The 16,857-nt window shown below is 43.7% G+C and overlaps 1 protein-coding gene across 13 annotated transcripts; it reads right to left on the bottom strand.

Annotated features, from left to right (window-relative positions):
• Nucleotides 1-113: 113 nt before the first annotated feature.
• On the bottom strand, nucleotides 114-5,233 carry LOC133901842 (U-box domain-containing protein 33-like). Of its 13 annotated transcripts, none has more exons than XM_062343367.1 (11): nucleotides 4,894-5,233; nucleotides 4,254-4,375; nucleotides 3,957-4,078; nucleotides 3,542-3,646; nucleotides 3,182-3,371; nucleotides 2,649-2,789; nucleotides 1,941-2,408; nucleotides 1,645-1,796; nucleotides 1,209-1,321; nucleotides 1,029-1,081; nucleotides 114-615 (listed from the first exon to the last, which is right to left on the bottom strand). In XM_062343367.1, the coding sequence occupies exons 1-11, from the start codon at nucleotides 5,093-5,095 to the stop codon at nucleotides 427-429; spliced, it is 1,857 nt and encodes a 618-aa protein (XP_062199351.1). In that variant the 5' UTR covers nucleotides 5,096-5,233; the 3' UTR covers nucleotides 114-426. The 13 variants fall into 13 exon arrangements, with proteins under 13 accessions (XP_062199351.1, XP_062199347.1, XP_062199344.1 ...); XM_062343373.1 differs by having other exon boundaries at nucleotides 468-615; nucleotides 1,209-1,326; XM_062343363.1 differs by having other exon boundaries at nucleotides 1,029-1,326.
• Between the last annotated feature and the right edge of the window lie 11,624 nt (nucleotides 5,234-16,857).

Below are 16,857 nucleotides of genomic sequence, written 5' to 3' on the forward strand. Positions count from 1 at the left end.
GCTGTAAAAGGTGACATTATGAAACTGATAGTTCACTCAGATAGGCATTGCACTTCCATTTACCAACCATCAAAATTCTGAGGCCACTGTACTGAATGTTCACTCGAGCTGTATGCATGGCCACTGCTCAGAACTATCTGAGCACCAAAACAGTTTTCACTCTATAAATCTCTGTGCAGCATTAAGCATGCCACTGATGAAGGACAGTTGGCTCCAAGTATATTACATTTTACGTACAAGTCTTGCTCCAAAAACATAGACATGTGTGTATGGCTCTAGTCTGTCTTTTCGAAGATACAGGAAAGTATTTTGTTTCTTTTGTCTGTGTTTGTTCTTGTGCTAGTGCCTATTAATCTGCTGTAACACAGAAACTCGTGGGCACATAATAATCCTCTTTCTAAGTTCCATAATGAGAAGGCAGACATATTATTCTGCATTTGTCTGCAGCCATTCTTGAATTGCAGAACGGAGGGCATGGTTTGGCAAAAGATCACGGTGGGGTAGCTCAAGGTTTGTCATGGGTGACGTACGGTGGCCACTGTCCAGCCATTCCCTTATAGCCTCGGCTTCATATGTAAAACCATCTGCAGCAATTAGAGGGTCCCTCATGACATCCTGCAACACATCAAGGCAAAGGTGAAACAAGGTAGAATGATACTAAAACCGCAAATTCTGTATATACAAGAAATCAACTGATGTCCCTCCCTTCCTGTTCTCCTAAAAAAGAAATCAAAACGATTTCTGATTTTGTCTAAAATGATTAAGAATAATAGATAGAAAATAAAAGTTCAACAACGACAAAGCTTGTCACAAGCAAGTTGGGGTAGCTAGAGATGAAACCCAACGAGAGTCTGGACAAAGAAATTTTCAAGAGGAATTTAAGGCTAATCAAACGTTACGCTCCAGATGTTTATGGGAAAAAAGGGAAATGGATGTGTTTCCATATCTTAATATACCAATCGCCAAACATCATAAGGAGGAAATCACGGAAGGAAAATTATATTCGCTAAGTAAAATGTATGACTCGCCTGAAGTATCGGACATATGAAGTAGGATGGCACACCACCAAGGTCTTCTGATACTGATTTAAATGACAATGAACATAGCGTCACAGAAGCAGATTTCAACATTGGTTCTAGTACAGTCCAAACCTCCGTTTGCAGGTCAGGACGGTTTTTTCTTCTGATTTCACAACATCTCAAACCCACCTGAGCCAACTGCTCGGCATATATAGCAGGCCATTCCCTGGCGGATGGATCCAATATTGCTTGCAAACAACCCTTTTCCACTGCCCGTTGCACATCTTTCAATAGACCAAATCCTGATCTTCCAGTCAAAAGGCGCAGGAGTACAATGCCAAAAGAATATACATCAGATCGGGGGGTCAGATCACCAGAGATAAGGTATTCAGGATCAATGTACACAAAGGAGCCCTTTGGGTGGGTATGACGATATAGAGTGGTTGTGGTCTTAAACTCATCAGTTAGCATTCGGCATACACCGAAACCACTGAGTTTAGCTACATTATTTCCATCGAGAAGAATGTTAGATGCTTTCAGGTCACTGTGAACAACGCTATGGGGTTTGTTGGAATGGAGGAAAATGAGTGCAGAGCAAATATTAGAAGCGATGAGGGTACGCAACTGCCAACTAAGAGGCTTGGAATTATCTTTGCAAGCCAGGCGGTCATCCAAGTTTCCATTGGGCATGAACTCATAGACAAGAGCTTGAGCATCCTTGCATGTTCCCATGAGAGTTACAAGATTTGGATGCCGCACCCTGCTGAGAATCTCCACCTGTCAAGTAGCAGCAAGAACAACTTAACTTATCTGCAAGACAGTAATTTATTTGAACCAACAAAGTGTCAATTCATCCTTTCAAAAAACAAAAGTGTCAATTCAGTTTATAGTAAGGCAAGTAACTAGAATCAAGAATTCAACCTCTTGATTGAACTGCGACTGTGACTGTGTGCTTTCAGGATTCAACTTCTTTATAGCTACATTGGTGTGCCGAAGAAACCCCTTGTATACACCTCCATATGCACTTTCTCCTATCTTCAGTGAGCGGTCAAAGTTGTTAGTTGCTTCAGTAATCTCTGAGTAGGACAACTCTGTGATATGCATCGTCCCCTCTGCAGTTGCAGTATACTCTCTTTTCGTTGTGCGTAGTGTTTCTGCCTCTCTTAATGCTTTGTCGCGCTGCAACATTAAATCCTTAATGATGCGGTCAGAATGGGCACCTCGCTTCTCCATGGCCATTCTTTGCTCGCGTTCCTCTTGAAGTTTTGCACAAAGTTCATCAGTCCTTTTAATGAGACTCTCAACTTCTTCCATTGTCGTCATCAACTTTTCTATTAGTTCATTCTTTTGCTTCAGTTCTCGGAAGTACGAATTTTCGAAGGCTTGTGCCTGTTGGGGAAATCACATGTGATACTTAGAGAATTATGTTCAAATCTGTAGCTGGTAGTTATCCAAAACAATGTTTCCGAATTTCTTATTGCCTTCATGCTTTTTAAAGTGGTTCACATGTACAGTAAAATAATTCCTCCCAGATAGTGCTCCCACTATCATACAACAATGTAAGTAAATTAAGCTTCATGAGATATAGTGCACGTGATATGAGTGATAACTATAACTTTAGATACTCACTCTCTGGGAAGCCGCAAATAACTCTCTTTCTGCTTCCTCACGCCTGCATTTCTCTTCATAAGCTTCTCTTCTTACACTCTCTAACTCCCTGAGGATATGCTGGAAATTATCGTAAGACTCATTAGTTGCTTTAACATTTTCCTGCAGGAGACCAATTTCACACATCAAGTTTTCATTGAATATTTAACAATGTAATCAAGACATTGCTTCTGCATGAGACTGGGTAAGCCAGTGTTACACTGTAGTTCTAGGAGTCAGATTTGAAGATCAAGAGTGATGGACTACAAGCTCAAGTGGCAGATGATGTAAAGATCATCAAACTTATGCAATTGTCATGTAAAAACTGCATCATGGACCACATTTTTAAGTGTAGATTGCATCATCGACTGTTCCATCATGGAGCATAAGCTAGGAGCTATATGCATATTGATTACCGAAGAGCCCCAAAATCTTTCTTTAGAAGTTCATAGAAGTAGCTTCATTGTTTCTAGAAGAGTACCTAGTTGTTCTTGAGTTTACATAATTATGTTTACCTCTCCCCTATTGTCCGATAGGTCTGAAGTAGTCCTTTCAATCTGTGGTTCAATGATTGATTTGTGTAGCCATGTATTTGCAACACACCACATTTCTGACAAGCTTGCCGATCTCTCCGCTGAAGACAGTGTTAACCTGGAGCTTTGACTACCTTCCTGCATTTCTTCATGGCTAAGGGGAACAGCCTTCCTAGTGTATAGGAAACAAAAATCAAATCATATCATGGCACGAGAGGAACTATAACAAAATTCCTTTCCTCATTTCGCAGATACAAATGCACTGCAACCCAGAAACTGTGCGATGTATCTCTGAGCATAAAAGTGAAGTATATTCTCAGCTCACCATCCATAGTACCATACCTAGGGTAAACCAGTGTTCCTTTGCAAATAAACCAGATTTTGCAGAAAGGGTCTGCTTCCCTTTCTACAACTCGTGCTTTCTTGGACTTCAGGATCTTCATTTTCCTGAACTCTTGAAACCAGGAGTTAGGTTTTAGTGCATTAATAGGTACGATCCTATTATTCAGAGTTTTAAAGAAGAAGTAGAAACAAGGAAGCTTATTCCTAAGCAAAGCAAATATTTAATTATCTTGAGCAACTTGTTTAGCTGATAGACTAAAAACCAACACTTCTCTTGAACATATGTATGAATTCACAAGCGTTAAATCCATGGGTGCGCACTAACATTCACTATGATCCAAAAGTTTTTAACTGTAGTTATCGTACATACAAATGTTACAGCTGTATAAATATCACCGAGAGCTTTTTCACTTACTTTGTATACTTCTTATCAGCAGCTGCCCCCATGACAAGCACAGTAACATGATGCTCAGAAATGAGCTCCACTAGTCCCTGCGCAACATCATCCGATTCAACCACCAACTTCTCAGCTTGTACCTGTGAGTTACGTAGTGCAGAGCATTACCATGATGGATTAGTCAGCATGACATTGTGCTGTAAATGATTATTTGCATTGCATTCTCAGAGTTACACTTAGCATACAGTTGCATTTTATTTATCCAGTTCTAGAGTTGACAATGGGAGATATCAGGACTGTGACAAACAAGCAGACCTTTTCTTGCGCGCATAAGAGTAGGTACTGATCTAAACTGTCACTGACTCTTTGCAGCTCCTTTTCCTTGTATGCAATCAGCTCATGCTCCTCCACCTGGGCAGCAGGAATCCTGGCACCCACTGTACGCAAGATTGGAGCATAAACATGTGCATCAATATGCATGACATGGAGCCAAAATTCTAATCAAGAAACGGCAGGCTAAACAATAATCCCTAATGGAGACAAATTTAATATCATCATCCTGCTGATGCTGCAATACTACGCAAATTTTCTTGCTTTTGGGTTGAGTTTTTTTTCCCTTTTGTTTTAGGAATGGTTTGGGTTGAGTTTTTCTTTCTTTCTTATAGGAATGGTTTGTGTTGAGTTGGGCGATGTTGCACACATGGACAGGGGAACTCTAGTGCAATTAAATTCACATACAGGAAGCTATTGGATCACGCAAAAAAGAAAAATCTAATTTTGAGTCCTCTCTTTACAGAATCGAACTTATGAACTAACGAATTGAGCCCCTAAACCAATGACCCGCATGAGAAAGAAAACAATCAACTATATCATCACCTCCTGAAGAAAAGGAAAAACCTTTGCTTTCGCAGCGGGGAACAGGAAGAGGCAGTGGAAAAGGAGGAGGGAGACGTACGGACGGGGAGGAACTTGGGAGGCGAGTAAACATGGAGCAGCACAAAGGAGGAGGCGGCGCCTTGGTGGAACTTGTGCAGCGCCCAGAGCAGCGTGGCCCTGCACTCGGCCGCCTCCCTTCCCACCGCGACGTACACCTTCTCGCCGGAGAGGGTCAGCTCCGGCGAATCACTGGTGGGCGGCGAGGAGGAGCCCGTGGCCATGGTTCTTGGTTTCTCTTCCTTGCGCTTGGAGACGGAGTTGGGTGGCCGGCCACGGCGAGGCCCGCTGCTGTGGACTTTGGACTTGTCCAAAGCCGGCAGTTGCTTGCCGCTGCCTCTGTCTCTGCCTGCCGTTTCAGGACTCCGGAGTCCCTTCCCTTTTATAATGCACTATAGTACTTCTAGGCCCGGCCAACACGCCTGAAATTTTGCTTTGTTGGATTCATTCTACATTAGAAATCATTGTCTTTTTCTTTCGATTCTTGCTCATAAGTAAAAATTATTCTGATTTGCGTGCCTACGTCGCATCTGTTTTTATTTTGCTGTGTAGAGCACGATAAAAGAAAACTAAAAGATTAGATTCGCAAATTTTGTACATTTCAATGTTTATTTATGAAATTATTAATGTTAAACACATTCAATTAGTTATAGAGAAAACAATATTTCTTTATGCATGCACATAGTTTTAACATGTGGGTGGAAGTAATACTAACCAAAAAAAATTGTTCTTATTTTTTTTAAGTTTTAGATATTTTTCTTTGCATTTTAGATATTTTTACTCAATTTTTTAATGTAACTAATATTTATTTCGATATTTTTCTAGAATTTATCAAAAAAGAAAATTACATATATATGTATACGTATATGTATATATATGTTTGTATATACGTATACATGTATACCTATATGTATATATACATGTACATACACATAGCCCACTGCTACAGTAACAGGGCCATGAGCTAAAGTAGTTGATAACTGACTGCTTGAAATGTCGGACACGCAATATACATGGGTTGTTAACATTTTAGCATCAACTACTATATACTAAAATGCCTTCATGACCATGTTAATGTTCACGATGTTACAATCTAATAGCTTTAGAGTCTATTTGTTTTTATTATAATTCTAACAATCTAGATTTTAATTCTAATAATATAAAATCTAGATTATTAGAATCTAAATTATACAATTTAAATCAATAATACTAAATTATTAAAATCTCTCTCTCCTCACCCATGTTACACCCTGTCTTCCCTCCTCTTCCCCCTGCCGCATTCAGCCTTCCAGCAGTACTCTCCAAATCTCTCACCCCATCCCTCTCCTCTCCTCTCCTCCCCAATTCAGCCGGCCAGCAGCACCTCCACGTCGCCAGCTACTCGACTGTCTCGCGCCGTCGCCCCTCCACGCGCCACCCCCCGGCCCTCTCCCCTTCCCCGCACTGCTGCAACCTCAAAGCCCGCAGATCCAAGCTCCCTGACGCATCGTGCCGGCCAAGGAAGCCACGGGTGGGCAGCCAATGGCCAAGAGACGAGTGGCGGGCTGGGCAGCAGGGCTTGCCGTCGTCGAGTGCTACCATGCCAACCCACGCCGCGATGACGCCGAGCTCCCGCGACGATGGCTAGGTGCAGCAGTGGCGATCGTGATATCGCGAGCTGATCTGGTGCAGGGATGGTAAGGCTACCCCACGCATGTGGTACCGACGAGCGTTGAGCTCGTCCACCGATGCTGCTAACGCCGTGCCGTCGAGGGAGAGAGTAAAAGGAAAGAAAAAAGCAAAACATTATATTTGTAATAGTAATAGTGGGTAAATATGTGTCATAATTCATAATCCATAATCGAAAAATAGTCTTTCACTGGATTATGGATTATGGCATAATCTGCTTTCAGATTGTAGAATTTGGATTGTAGAATCGATCTGTTTATTTTCGATTTTGATTTTAAAATTAGAATCCTGAAATCATAATTAAAAACAAACAAACCCTTACTTTGATAGAAAAATATTTCATGTATAACCTATTTGTACGACCTTGTTACAATCATGTGTTTTGTGCTTTGGGTCTCTTGATTTATCGGTGAGTATATATATCCTGGTTACTATATATATAGTTTTCATATTGTTCAAGCGCAGTTCACAACGTAATTCCCACTATTTAATACAGTAAGTACACTAACATCGCCGCCGCTTGATGTGGACAATTAATCACGTAATGAGTTGCGTAAATACAATCACCGCGTTAATTACATACATAGCTAGCTAGGAGAGGGGCAATATACGATGTGGTCAGATCTAACAACAAGGTGTGGACGTAGAAAACATATATAAAGGCCATAGGAAATTTCCGTGGCACTACCACTAAGTACTCGCAAACACAAGTAACAATATATTAGTTCTGGTATAAATTTATGCGTGGTAGGGCAGATCGCGACATCATCAGGTTCCATTCGTGTCACTCATGTAAAGGCATATCATGATCGACGACTCCAAGTCGTAAAGTGATCGATTGTGTCATGGTAGCAGCATATCTGAATTTGTGAGTGCATTCATGGTGAATTGCATGCCAACTATATACTATATACACACACGAGCCAATAATGCAATTAAGGTTGACAAGTTTCTTTCAAGCTTATATAGTTGACGAGCCAAAAGGAGGCACGGTGGTCTAGTCCACTGTATATTAATTTATTATATTCACGGAAGAAATTTTCTGCTAAAAAAGAATCAAGGTAGAAAATAATTAAATGAGCAGGAAAGGATTACTAATTAGCTAGGTGACCAGTACTAACACTGTAGCTTAGCTTTGATAGAGACCTAGAGTAGAGTACGTAGCAGACAATAAGTAAAATTCATTAGCACTATTTGATCATGGCGCATCCATCCATGGAAGTTTCCCATCCATGGATCGATCGAGTAAGGTGCATGCAAGTTGATTCACATATAAACGTGTGGACTACTCTTCACAGACCGGTGGCCTCTTTCACGGAAATGGATCTCTGACTTCCTGAAGCAAAGATACGGAGAACAGTACCGTGATAGTAATATGCGAGATGGCTACAGTGATATACAGTAAACCCCTTATCGCGGATGCTGTTCACAGGACTGCTATAGGGAGTTTACTATAGATAAGGTACTGTATCATTGCTGTTTATTACTGTAGTACTAAGCCTGGATAATCTATTTTCAATCCACTGTTCACAGTAGGCTAGAATCATGGTACTGTTCCTCTGTGATAGACATCTTCGTTTTGTCTTATTGTGCCTGTCTTGTTTTAGATCTAGTTTATTCCCAAAATAGAGTTGCAATCATGCAACTATAACTACAAGTGCAAGAAAATGAATAATAGAATGAAAATATTACTTTCTTTTATCATAAATAAGTATTATTTTGGATTACATACAATCAACCATTTTAAACTTTGACAACATATTATTTTTTTATATATCGAGTCTGAATATTTAAAAATGATAGAAGTATATTTATCTTAAAAATAATTTTATAATAAAATATTTTTGCTATGTTTGATTAATATATTATAATAAAAAGTACTAGTTAAAGTTGTATTTTAAGGATTGTATCAATATCTAAAATAACATTTATTTGTAACCGAGAGAGTATTCGTACGCTATCATTTCAATTAATCATCATTTGGTGTTGCCAAGCATAGCCAAACAGGTAGGTAGCAGACGGTACCACATATGTTTTGCTTCCTGCGTATTACTCACCCTTGCTAAATCTCACTCTGGATAACATATATGAGATCAAGAAAGAACCTCAAGGTATATGTATATTCATCAACAACCTGCTTTTGAATTGTTCCATTACTACAGTTGCTGACCGGGCCAATGTTTTCCTTCCACCACCAAACTATCTCATTCTGTTCACTAGTTAATCTATCAACTTCTCTTCCTTAGGGTTTGTTTGCTTCGTATTGCCAAACTTAAGTTATGTATGTCGGACTCTTTTAACATGTATTTGATTACTTGCTACAGTTATGTCGCACCACACTTTGAGTGGCCCCTGTGTCCATGTACCACTTGTCAGCGTGCGGGGTTGGCCAAACGATGCGGTCTGCAATGCTTGAACCAGCCCGTTGACATCCTAAGAGGGTGCAAGATTGGAAGGAGGCATGACAGATGCTTGCTGGAGAGCGGAATACACCTATGCCAGTGAAGGAGCGGGTGAACGAGAGCCGAGGATGCTGGAGCCGGTGGTGGCAGTCTAGGGCGCCCGCTAGTATGCGCCCGCCAGTGGTCCCTAGAAGCCATTGTAGTAGTAGGGCGAGGGGGCTTGCTGCTGACCACGACCATCATTGGAATTAGACATGTCATGTTCGCTCTTGCCTCATCTGTAGCACCCCAGAGACCACCACAAGCATGGAGTGCTATTAAAATCAACCTACAAGAGCCGACGAACTTTAAAAAAAAATTGGCAACACCTTCCCTGTAAAAAGAGGTATAACTGACCAAACACCACAAGAGAGATAAATATATGTCATACTAACAGTATAAGCAACCTAGCAAACGAGAAATATGGCTCAATCATACATCCAAGCTACCACGAGCCAAAACATACATAACAGGGCTAGAAGTCATCAACTCACAACATAACAAGTTTAATCAAATGATAAATATGAAAGTGCAAACGACGTACAGTTACTCATCCCGCAAGCTCGCCACCATCTTAAGATACACCTAAAAAATTAGTAATGGTGAGATTAAAAAATCTCAGCAAGAGAATTGCTTACCTATTTAGCTACAGATGATTAAACATTCATCTTAACAAAGATAATAAGCTACACTTGTTAACAATATATGCAAAAAAAATATAACTAAGCCTGACAATATCACAACAACCACATGATATCATCCACTAGCTATGATTCACCGTAGTTGTACCATCCAAATTGGTATTACAAACTTCCTCGCAATATAAGAACATCATCGATGTAATTAAAGTAAAGACATCAACGTTGTCGGTGTATCAGGAACCGGGGGTCCCCGAATAGCGAGGCCAGGCCAGCCATCCGCCACATGGCGCCATCCCGCGAGGTCTCTCTTATGGGATGAGGAAAGGGCAAGTCCCGGGAGAAGGTGCTCGGGGCCATGGTCGGTGGCCCCCGAGTACCCCAGTACCCCGATGATCCACGGAATCCGAGTACCGGGAAGAAAGTGCTCGGGGAGGTGCCCGGTCACCCCTGAGCACCCTAGTCCCCCGACGATCAGAAGAGCTAAGTTTCGGGAGAGAATGCTCAGGGCTGCGTGCGACAGCCCCCGAGCGCTCGGTTCCCCGAAGATCCGTACAAGAGTGCTCGGGGCTGCACGTGGCAGCCCCCGAGCACTCGGTTCCCCGAGGGTTCGTGCAAGAGTGCTTGGGAGAGAGTGCTCGGGGAGGTGAACAGTACCTCCGAGCACCCGGCACCCCGAGGACAAGGATGGGCATTCTCGGGAGAGAGTGCTCAGGGATGTGAACAGTACCCCCGAGCACTCGGTACCTCGACGACTCAAAAAGGCCCCCGAGAGGCCTGCCGATGAGGTGTCAACCAGCCAGAGGTCCGATGTCGCATTTAATGAGCGTGCGTGGCCTGACACCTCCAACTGCTCCTGCCGCGCTCAGCGTCAGTTCCTGCCACGTTTTGGCAGAGAGGCGTGGGGTCATTAATTGCACATGTCCCGTCCCGTGCCATCCGGCTTGTCTCGGGATAACGTCGTGAGGATCAAGGCGTTCCGTCTGCTGCACTGCTGTGGCAGGGGAACAAGACAGGACGGGCACGCCGGGTTGCTCTGCGGCTCCCGGTGGGCCCTCTCCATGGCGCCCGTTGCCAGGACATTTATGGTGACGGGCGACCTGGCGTGCGACGCATTTTCTACCCCCGGTCACTTCACCCAGAAGAAATGATGACACCCTTTCCATTCATGGCGTCTCGGAACTCGAGCCCCCTCCTTTCCGTTTGGGGCATGTCGTGGCCGGCGAGTACTTAAAACAGCCGGCGGCACAGAAGCAAGGATCCATCCAAAGGAACAAAGAAGAACAACGAGAGACAACACCAACAGCGGCGAAAAACCCCAACCCCAAGACGAACCAGACCAGCGTAAGAGAGACACTGTGAGCAAGATTGAGCACAGTTCCAGTCAAAGAATAAGGAGTCTCAAGCTCATAGTTAGGCCAACATCCCTGTAACCAGCAACATCCTTGAGGGACTTCTTCAGGACAGTTATAGCATCCATACAGGAGTAGGGTATTACGCCCCCGTGCGGCCCGAACTTATCTAAATTCCGGTGCATTTACTTCTTCTTGCATTAGGTCGTCACCCCCACCACCGGCCGTTGCATTCATTCCCATTTATTTCTCCAACGAACTTATTCAGGATCATCCCTCCGGTCGAATCTCTAAAAAGGGATCTCTCGGGATCCCTGCGACATGAGTTAATCCTCCGACAAACGTGCATGCTCGTATCCCTCCACAGGCAACATATGGTGCTATACTAGTACGATCACAGCTATAAGACGATGACAAAACTTCCAATACATGATATGCATATGCATATCATACTTGATGCATCTTTAATAACATAATTTCCCAAGATATGTATAATACTTCAAGAATTTCATAATATGATAAAGAACAACTGCAAAGCGACGTATCTCGTTTACTTCACTTCTTAATTCAAGATTCAAGTAAACTTCAGAAAAGTAAATAGTAAAGCAACAAGCTCATCCATAATCGAAAGACATAACTTTCAATATAAATATATACCTAATGCTACACATACGAGGAATATGAGCAACTGCAAAAAATAAGATATATCTCACTTTCTTTACCTCATAATTCAGGAAAAATATCAAACCTTTAGAAGGCAGAAAGTAAGTAACATTCTCACATTTCATTTGATAAATTATTAGTGAGTGAGGCAATTAAAAGATGGAGGTAACTAAATAACAAGCTAAAGCGTAGCTATCCACTATATTCACTTGCCCTCACCGGTGATGAAGGCGAAAACTAGTTGTGTCCCGAAGCGACACCACCTGACAAGTGCAAAAATTAGCATCAAAATATCGCAACAATAAAAGCAAAAGGAGACACACTCCTACACCCGAAAACCCCGCATAGAAGGCGATAACGAAAAAGACGGAGAAGCATCTAGCGCTTGACTAGCGCAACGATGGGTGGGATCCTCCTTTAGATCGGGCGAAGACCGAAGAACAAGACACAACGCACGGGCTAGTCCTTGGTGGACAACAATACCAATTAGCCAAAGGCGCCTAAACCGCTTACCCAAAAAGAACGCCAACGCCAAAGGAAAGATTATGACAAAAACTACAACTTCCAATTTAACCATACAATCAAAATCGACACTGATTAAGCCTCAAATTGAATTGACGTGCTACTCACTAACCGGACTAACAACACACTCAATTGATGATGTGGATGACCAATTTCAACCTCCTACAAGCATCTAAGGACTACGAGAAAGTCACCTTTAGAGCAGAACCACAAAATAGCGAAGAAAATCGGTGAACTCGTGGAAGTCCTCCTCCTCCCTTTTTCCCCTTTCCTCCCTTCTTCTTCTTCCTTCTTCCTTCTTCTTTCTTTCCTTTCTTTCTCTTTCTTATTTCTTTCTTGTTTTCACCTTCCTGGTCGACTGGCCCTCCCAGCTCCCTCCCACAGCCCCCTCTGCACCCCCTGCAACCCACTGGCCGGCGACTGACAACGGCCGAGGGCAAAGGTCGGGGGCGGCAGCTAGGCGGCGAGAGTGACGGCCAACGGGTAGGGTTATAGGAGGCGTAGGGAGTCAGGCGGACTGGAGGCAGTTAAGCGAACGGGAGGCGAGATCGGGTGGAAGACCCGATCCCACCAGAGCCTTATCCTCTCTTTTTTAACCAATAGTCTAGATTCATTAAGCTTGTCACGGACTCACCGAGTGCCGAAACACGACATTAGATAGCAAAACAGATTCGTCTCGATGAGATCTTATGCACCCGCGGTCTCTGATAGTCCATCCGAGCAACGGTTCAAAAGGTCAAAAATTCTCACTCCTCGTGGGTCCCAACATTTGAGTTTTCGCATTTTCTGGTATTACATCATCCACTGCCCCGTCCGTGGTGACCGTGGCCATGATCAGAGGTAGGGCCAGAACATTCAAAACATGGAGCGGAAGAGTCGGTGGAGCTTTGGTTGCCGCCGGTGGTGATATGCGTGGAGTAGGGCATCATGGTGGAGGAGTTGGACTGAGAGAGTTCCTCCATGGTGAGGTGATCACGCTCCTGCTGGAAGGTAGGAAGTTGGGCAGGGCGGGCAGGAGTTGTCGGAGGACCTGGAATTTAGGGTTCAACCCACGAATGAGCTGATGTACAAGAGCTATGTTAGAGACCGGCTGGTCACAGTCGGCAAGGGCAGTAGCAAGGGATTAGAGTTCATGGTAGTAGGTAGCGATGGAAAGATCACCTTGGCTAAACCCACATAGCTCGACTTCAAGGTGAACTACATGGCTGGGTTTATTCCTAGAGAATATGAAGTGAAGATGAATCCAGACGCCGTAAGCAGTCGCGGATTGTTTTATGACCAAATCCAGGAGTTCCTCGGAGATATTAGCATAAATTCACATCAAGACAGTGAGGTTTCCGCGAACCCAGTCAGGGACATGGTGAATGGCTCGACGTTGGTGACATGGGATTGCAGGGAGTAGTGCCCGATAATAATGAGGAAAAGAGTGCGCCACCTGTGGTAGTTGTTGGCCTGGATGTCCAAGGTGAAGTGAAAGGCAGCAGACTTGATGTTAATTGTGTGGATGGCGTGTGAAATTAAAGAGACTGGGTGTTTGGTGGCGAGGAAGACAGGGATGGCGCAGTGGCAGCGGAGGTGGCGTTGCAGAACTCATAGGGAAGAGATTACGGCTCCAGCATGGGGGCTATTGATACCATAAAAGAGTGAAGGATCCGGCCGTATTGTATTCATTGATTACACACGCATATATAGGTGTTACTGATGAGCGCCTTGGCGCTAGGTGCAACAGTCAGGTTGTTGGAGATCCTGCATGCACGAGATGGGTTCAGGAGATGTGCACCACGCCGTGCCGAGAAGGCTGGAGAGCCAGGTCGTGACACTTGAGGAAGAATCAGTCTTGAGTGCATGCTACTTAACACCTAACTCATGGCGAGTAATTTTCCTCATCACAAGAAGCACGGCAAGACACATCCTCTTGTAAACTGTTAATGGAAAATTTAAGTACGCATACCATTTCTCCTATGTAAAGCACAAAGCATTACTACTCCAACTCCTAGGCGTCATGGGATCGCAGTTGAGAAAACGCGCCCATCCTTCTCTCGGCCGACGGAGACATTAATTGTAAATGATCGCAGTTTCTTTCAGTTGGGTTGATGAGGATCTGGTCCAACATTCCAAATGATAGCATCAACGCAATCAATCTTCTTCTCATCTGGGCCGCGTTCTTCGTGTTCCACACACACCATGGCGAACATGAACGTGCTGCAGCGCTTAAGGAGTATTCTTCGTGTTCCGTGATTCCAGCCCAAGGCCCCAAAGGCGCACAGTTGAATGCGCTTAACATTACTCTGTCTGGGACGTGACGTGCTCTTCCTCCACGCTTTCCCATCGTCTTCAGTTCAGACTCGATCTGTACTCGCGTAGAGGTAGAGAGAGAGACCCATGCATTGGAGGCGGCAACGCTGGAAGAGGAAGAGATGAGAAGAAGTCTGCCTGCTGCGGAAGTGCCTGGAAAAGAACAAGGACGACCGCACATTGACGCCTTCCGATCCTCCTGCCCCCTCCCTCAACCCCTCCGCCTCCAGCTCCAAGCCGCAGTCTTAGAGGACCGCCGGAATCTTCGACGTCGTTCGTCGCCCCGCTGTACGACCTCTCGCTTCTTCAGACTAACCAATCAAAACGTCTTCTTTTTGTTCCTGCAGCAGTGATGTTTTCCCCCTTTTCTTTGGTACCTTACCTTTCTTTGAATAAATTTATTCAATGCCTCTGTACTCCACCATTAGCAGTTCAACATAGCTGATGAAAGAAATGCAGTTCCATAAAACAACACATGAGGAGTTAGTTCGTCACTGTAGTATCTCCTTTCTAGACATGATATTCTGTTATAGCTTTATATTATTATGATCCATTTTCCAGTTGAGTTTGTGAGATTTGCCATAAAATCAATTCTGAGATTGCAACGTTATGAAATGACATCTGCATAGAGTAGATAATTTTTATTGCTTACAATTTAGGACAGCATGCATGTGGCCATGTGGATACTGGAGAGTATGGTGGTCATACCCTTTGCTTTACTTGCCAAGAGTGACCCCAATCTAGAACTGGCATAGTGGCATCACCGACATTTTCTCGTTGCATTCGAAGGCTTGATCTATCACTCTCTTGACATGATATTTTAGAGTGGGCGAGATAGCAAGCAGGGTGGAGCTTTGGCCGGAAGACAATAACAACAGGATGATGAGGAAGCAACCGAGACAACAACAGTATCAATTTTGATGCAATGCGTGTAGGACATCTTATCGTTTTGGTAGTTTCGTTTGCTTGCGCTAGGGTACAGTTTCCTACGACGGGTTCTGTGTGGCGAGCTGTTATTTTTGCTTATTATGTTTACTGCTTTTGAACATGGTGTAAAAGACCTCTAAATTTCTGGTTTTGTTAATCAAAATAGGGGGCTCATCCCCGTATCTAAAAAAGAGTGTGCCCGGCCAGCGATTGCATTCAGTCTGCCAGATCCCTTTTGTATCTCTAAGTTTCGTTGGTTTGATCCCGATGTTCTATTGGAAATAAGTTGAGCAAACATTCTGCTTCTGCACACAATCTGTTATTCTATTTCTCATCTCCTATGCTATCTGCATTTCTAAATTGGTCAACACTTTCTAGTCAGAAAGTCATGAGGAGGAGATCACACTCGATCCCCTTTCCTGGAAAGCAACTTATTTTGTACTGTACACAGTCAAGCAAAATCCTGACTCTTGAATGCAGAAATAATTTCATGATAGCGTGGCATTTTTTTATTCTCTTTCTTTCTCTTGAATGCAGAAATACAGTGTATCAAATAACATCAGCAATTCTAGATATAAAATCACAGAGTTGATAGTTAACTTCTGAAGTAGTAACACAATTAGAATTCATCCATCATGATTGCTATTTACCACCGAGCCACCGAAACTTTCAATTCATCTGATTGCTCGTTTGCTTTTTTTTCTCGAATACGCAGGAGAGCTGCGCATTTTTGAATTAAGGTAGAAATGAATATGCAAGTACAACAGCAGCTGGAACTTAGCCGCTACCCACATAGAAGGAGAGGAAATTGGAAATCTAGAACAAAGCAATTACAAGAAGTAGCAACAAAAATAGACTGATGTTCCGCCGAAGGCAAAAGCTCATTGCAAGGATTGCCGACTGTCTCTGAGGGCTGCCAGATGTCGTGCGCCTGCGTTGCACCAAAGCCTGATGTCTTCCTTAATGGAAACCACTAGAGCGTCCAGTGAGATTTGGCCGTTGTTGAACACCATGCGGTTCTGCGATAACCAAATCCTCCAGTAGACCAATAGCGTGAGAGAGCTGATGCCTTTTGTGCCAGAGCCTGCATCCATGGCGCAGAGGTGGTACCACCAGTCAAGGATGGACAAACCCGCATAAGGGGGCAAGATGCCCAACAGCCGCCACCAAACCTGTCTGGCAAACGAGCAGTGCAGAAATAGATGATCGATGGTCTCCGACTCTTGCAAGCAGTGTGCACATGCGTCGCTATTCTGTAAGCCATGTCGAAACCTTCTGACAGCGATCCAAAGCCTACCATGAAGGGCAAGCCACGCAAAGAACTTAACCTTAGCTGGAGCCCAAGCCTTCCGAATTAGTGTGGCACCCCCGAAGCGAATACATCCTTCAAACATTCTCCGATAAGCAGAGCGCGCAGTGTACAACCCCGAGGAGGAACATTTCCAGGTGATCCTATCCTTATCGTTGGTCAGACGAACGG

Source organism: Phragmites australis, chromosome 20, assembly GCF_958298935.1.
Source record: "Phragmites australis chromosome 20, lpPhrAust1.1, whole genome shotgun sequence".
In the NCBI taxonomy this organism is placed as follows: Eukaryota; Viridiplantae; Streptophyta; class Magnoliopsida; order Poales; family Poaceae; genus Phragmites; species Phragmites australis.

Coding starts and splice junctions, on each gene's coding strand:
- LOC133901842 (XM_062343359.1), bottom strand. CDS start 5,095: ATGGCCACGGGCTCCTCCTCGCCGCCCACCAGTGATTCGCCGGAGCTG. Junction 4,376..4,893: donor TCCCAAGTTCCTCCCCGTCC/GTACGTCTCCCT, acceptor TCTTGCGTACAG/TGGGTGCCAGGATTCCTGCT. Junction 3,372..3,541: donor GGAACACTGGTTTACCCTAG/GTATGGTACTAT, acceptor CCTATACACTAG/GAAGGCTGTTCCCCTTAGCC.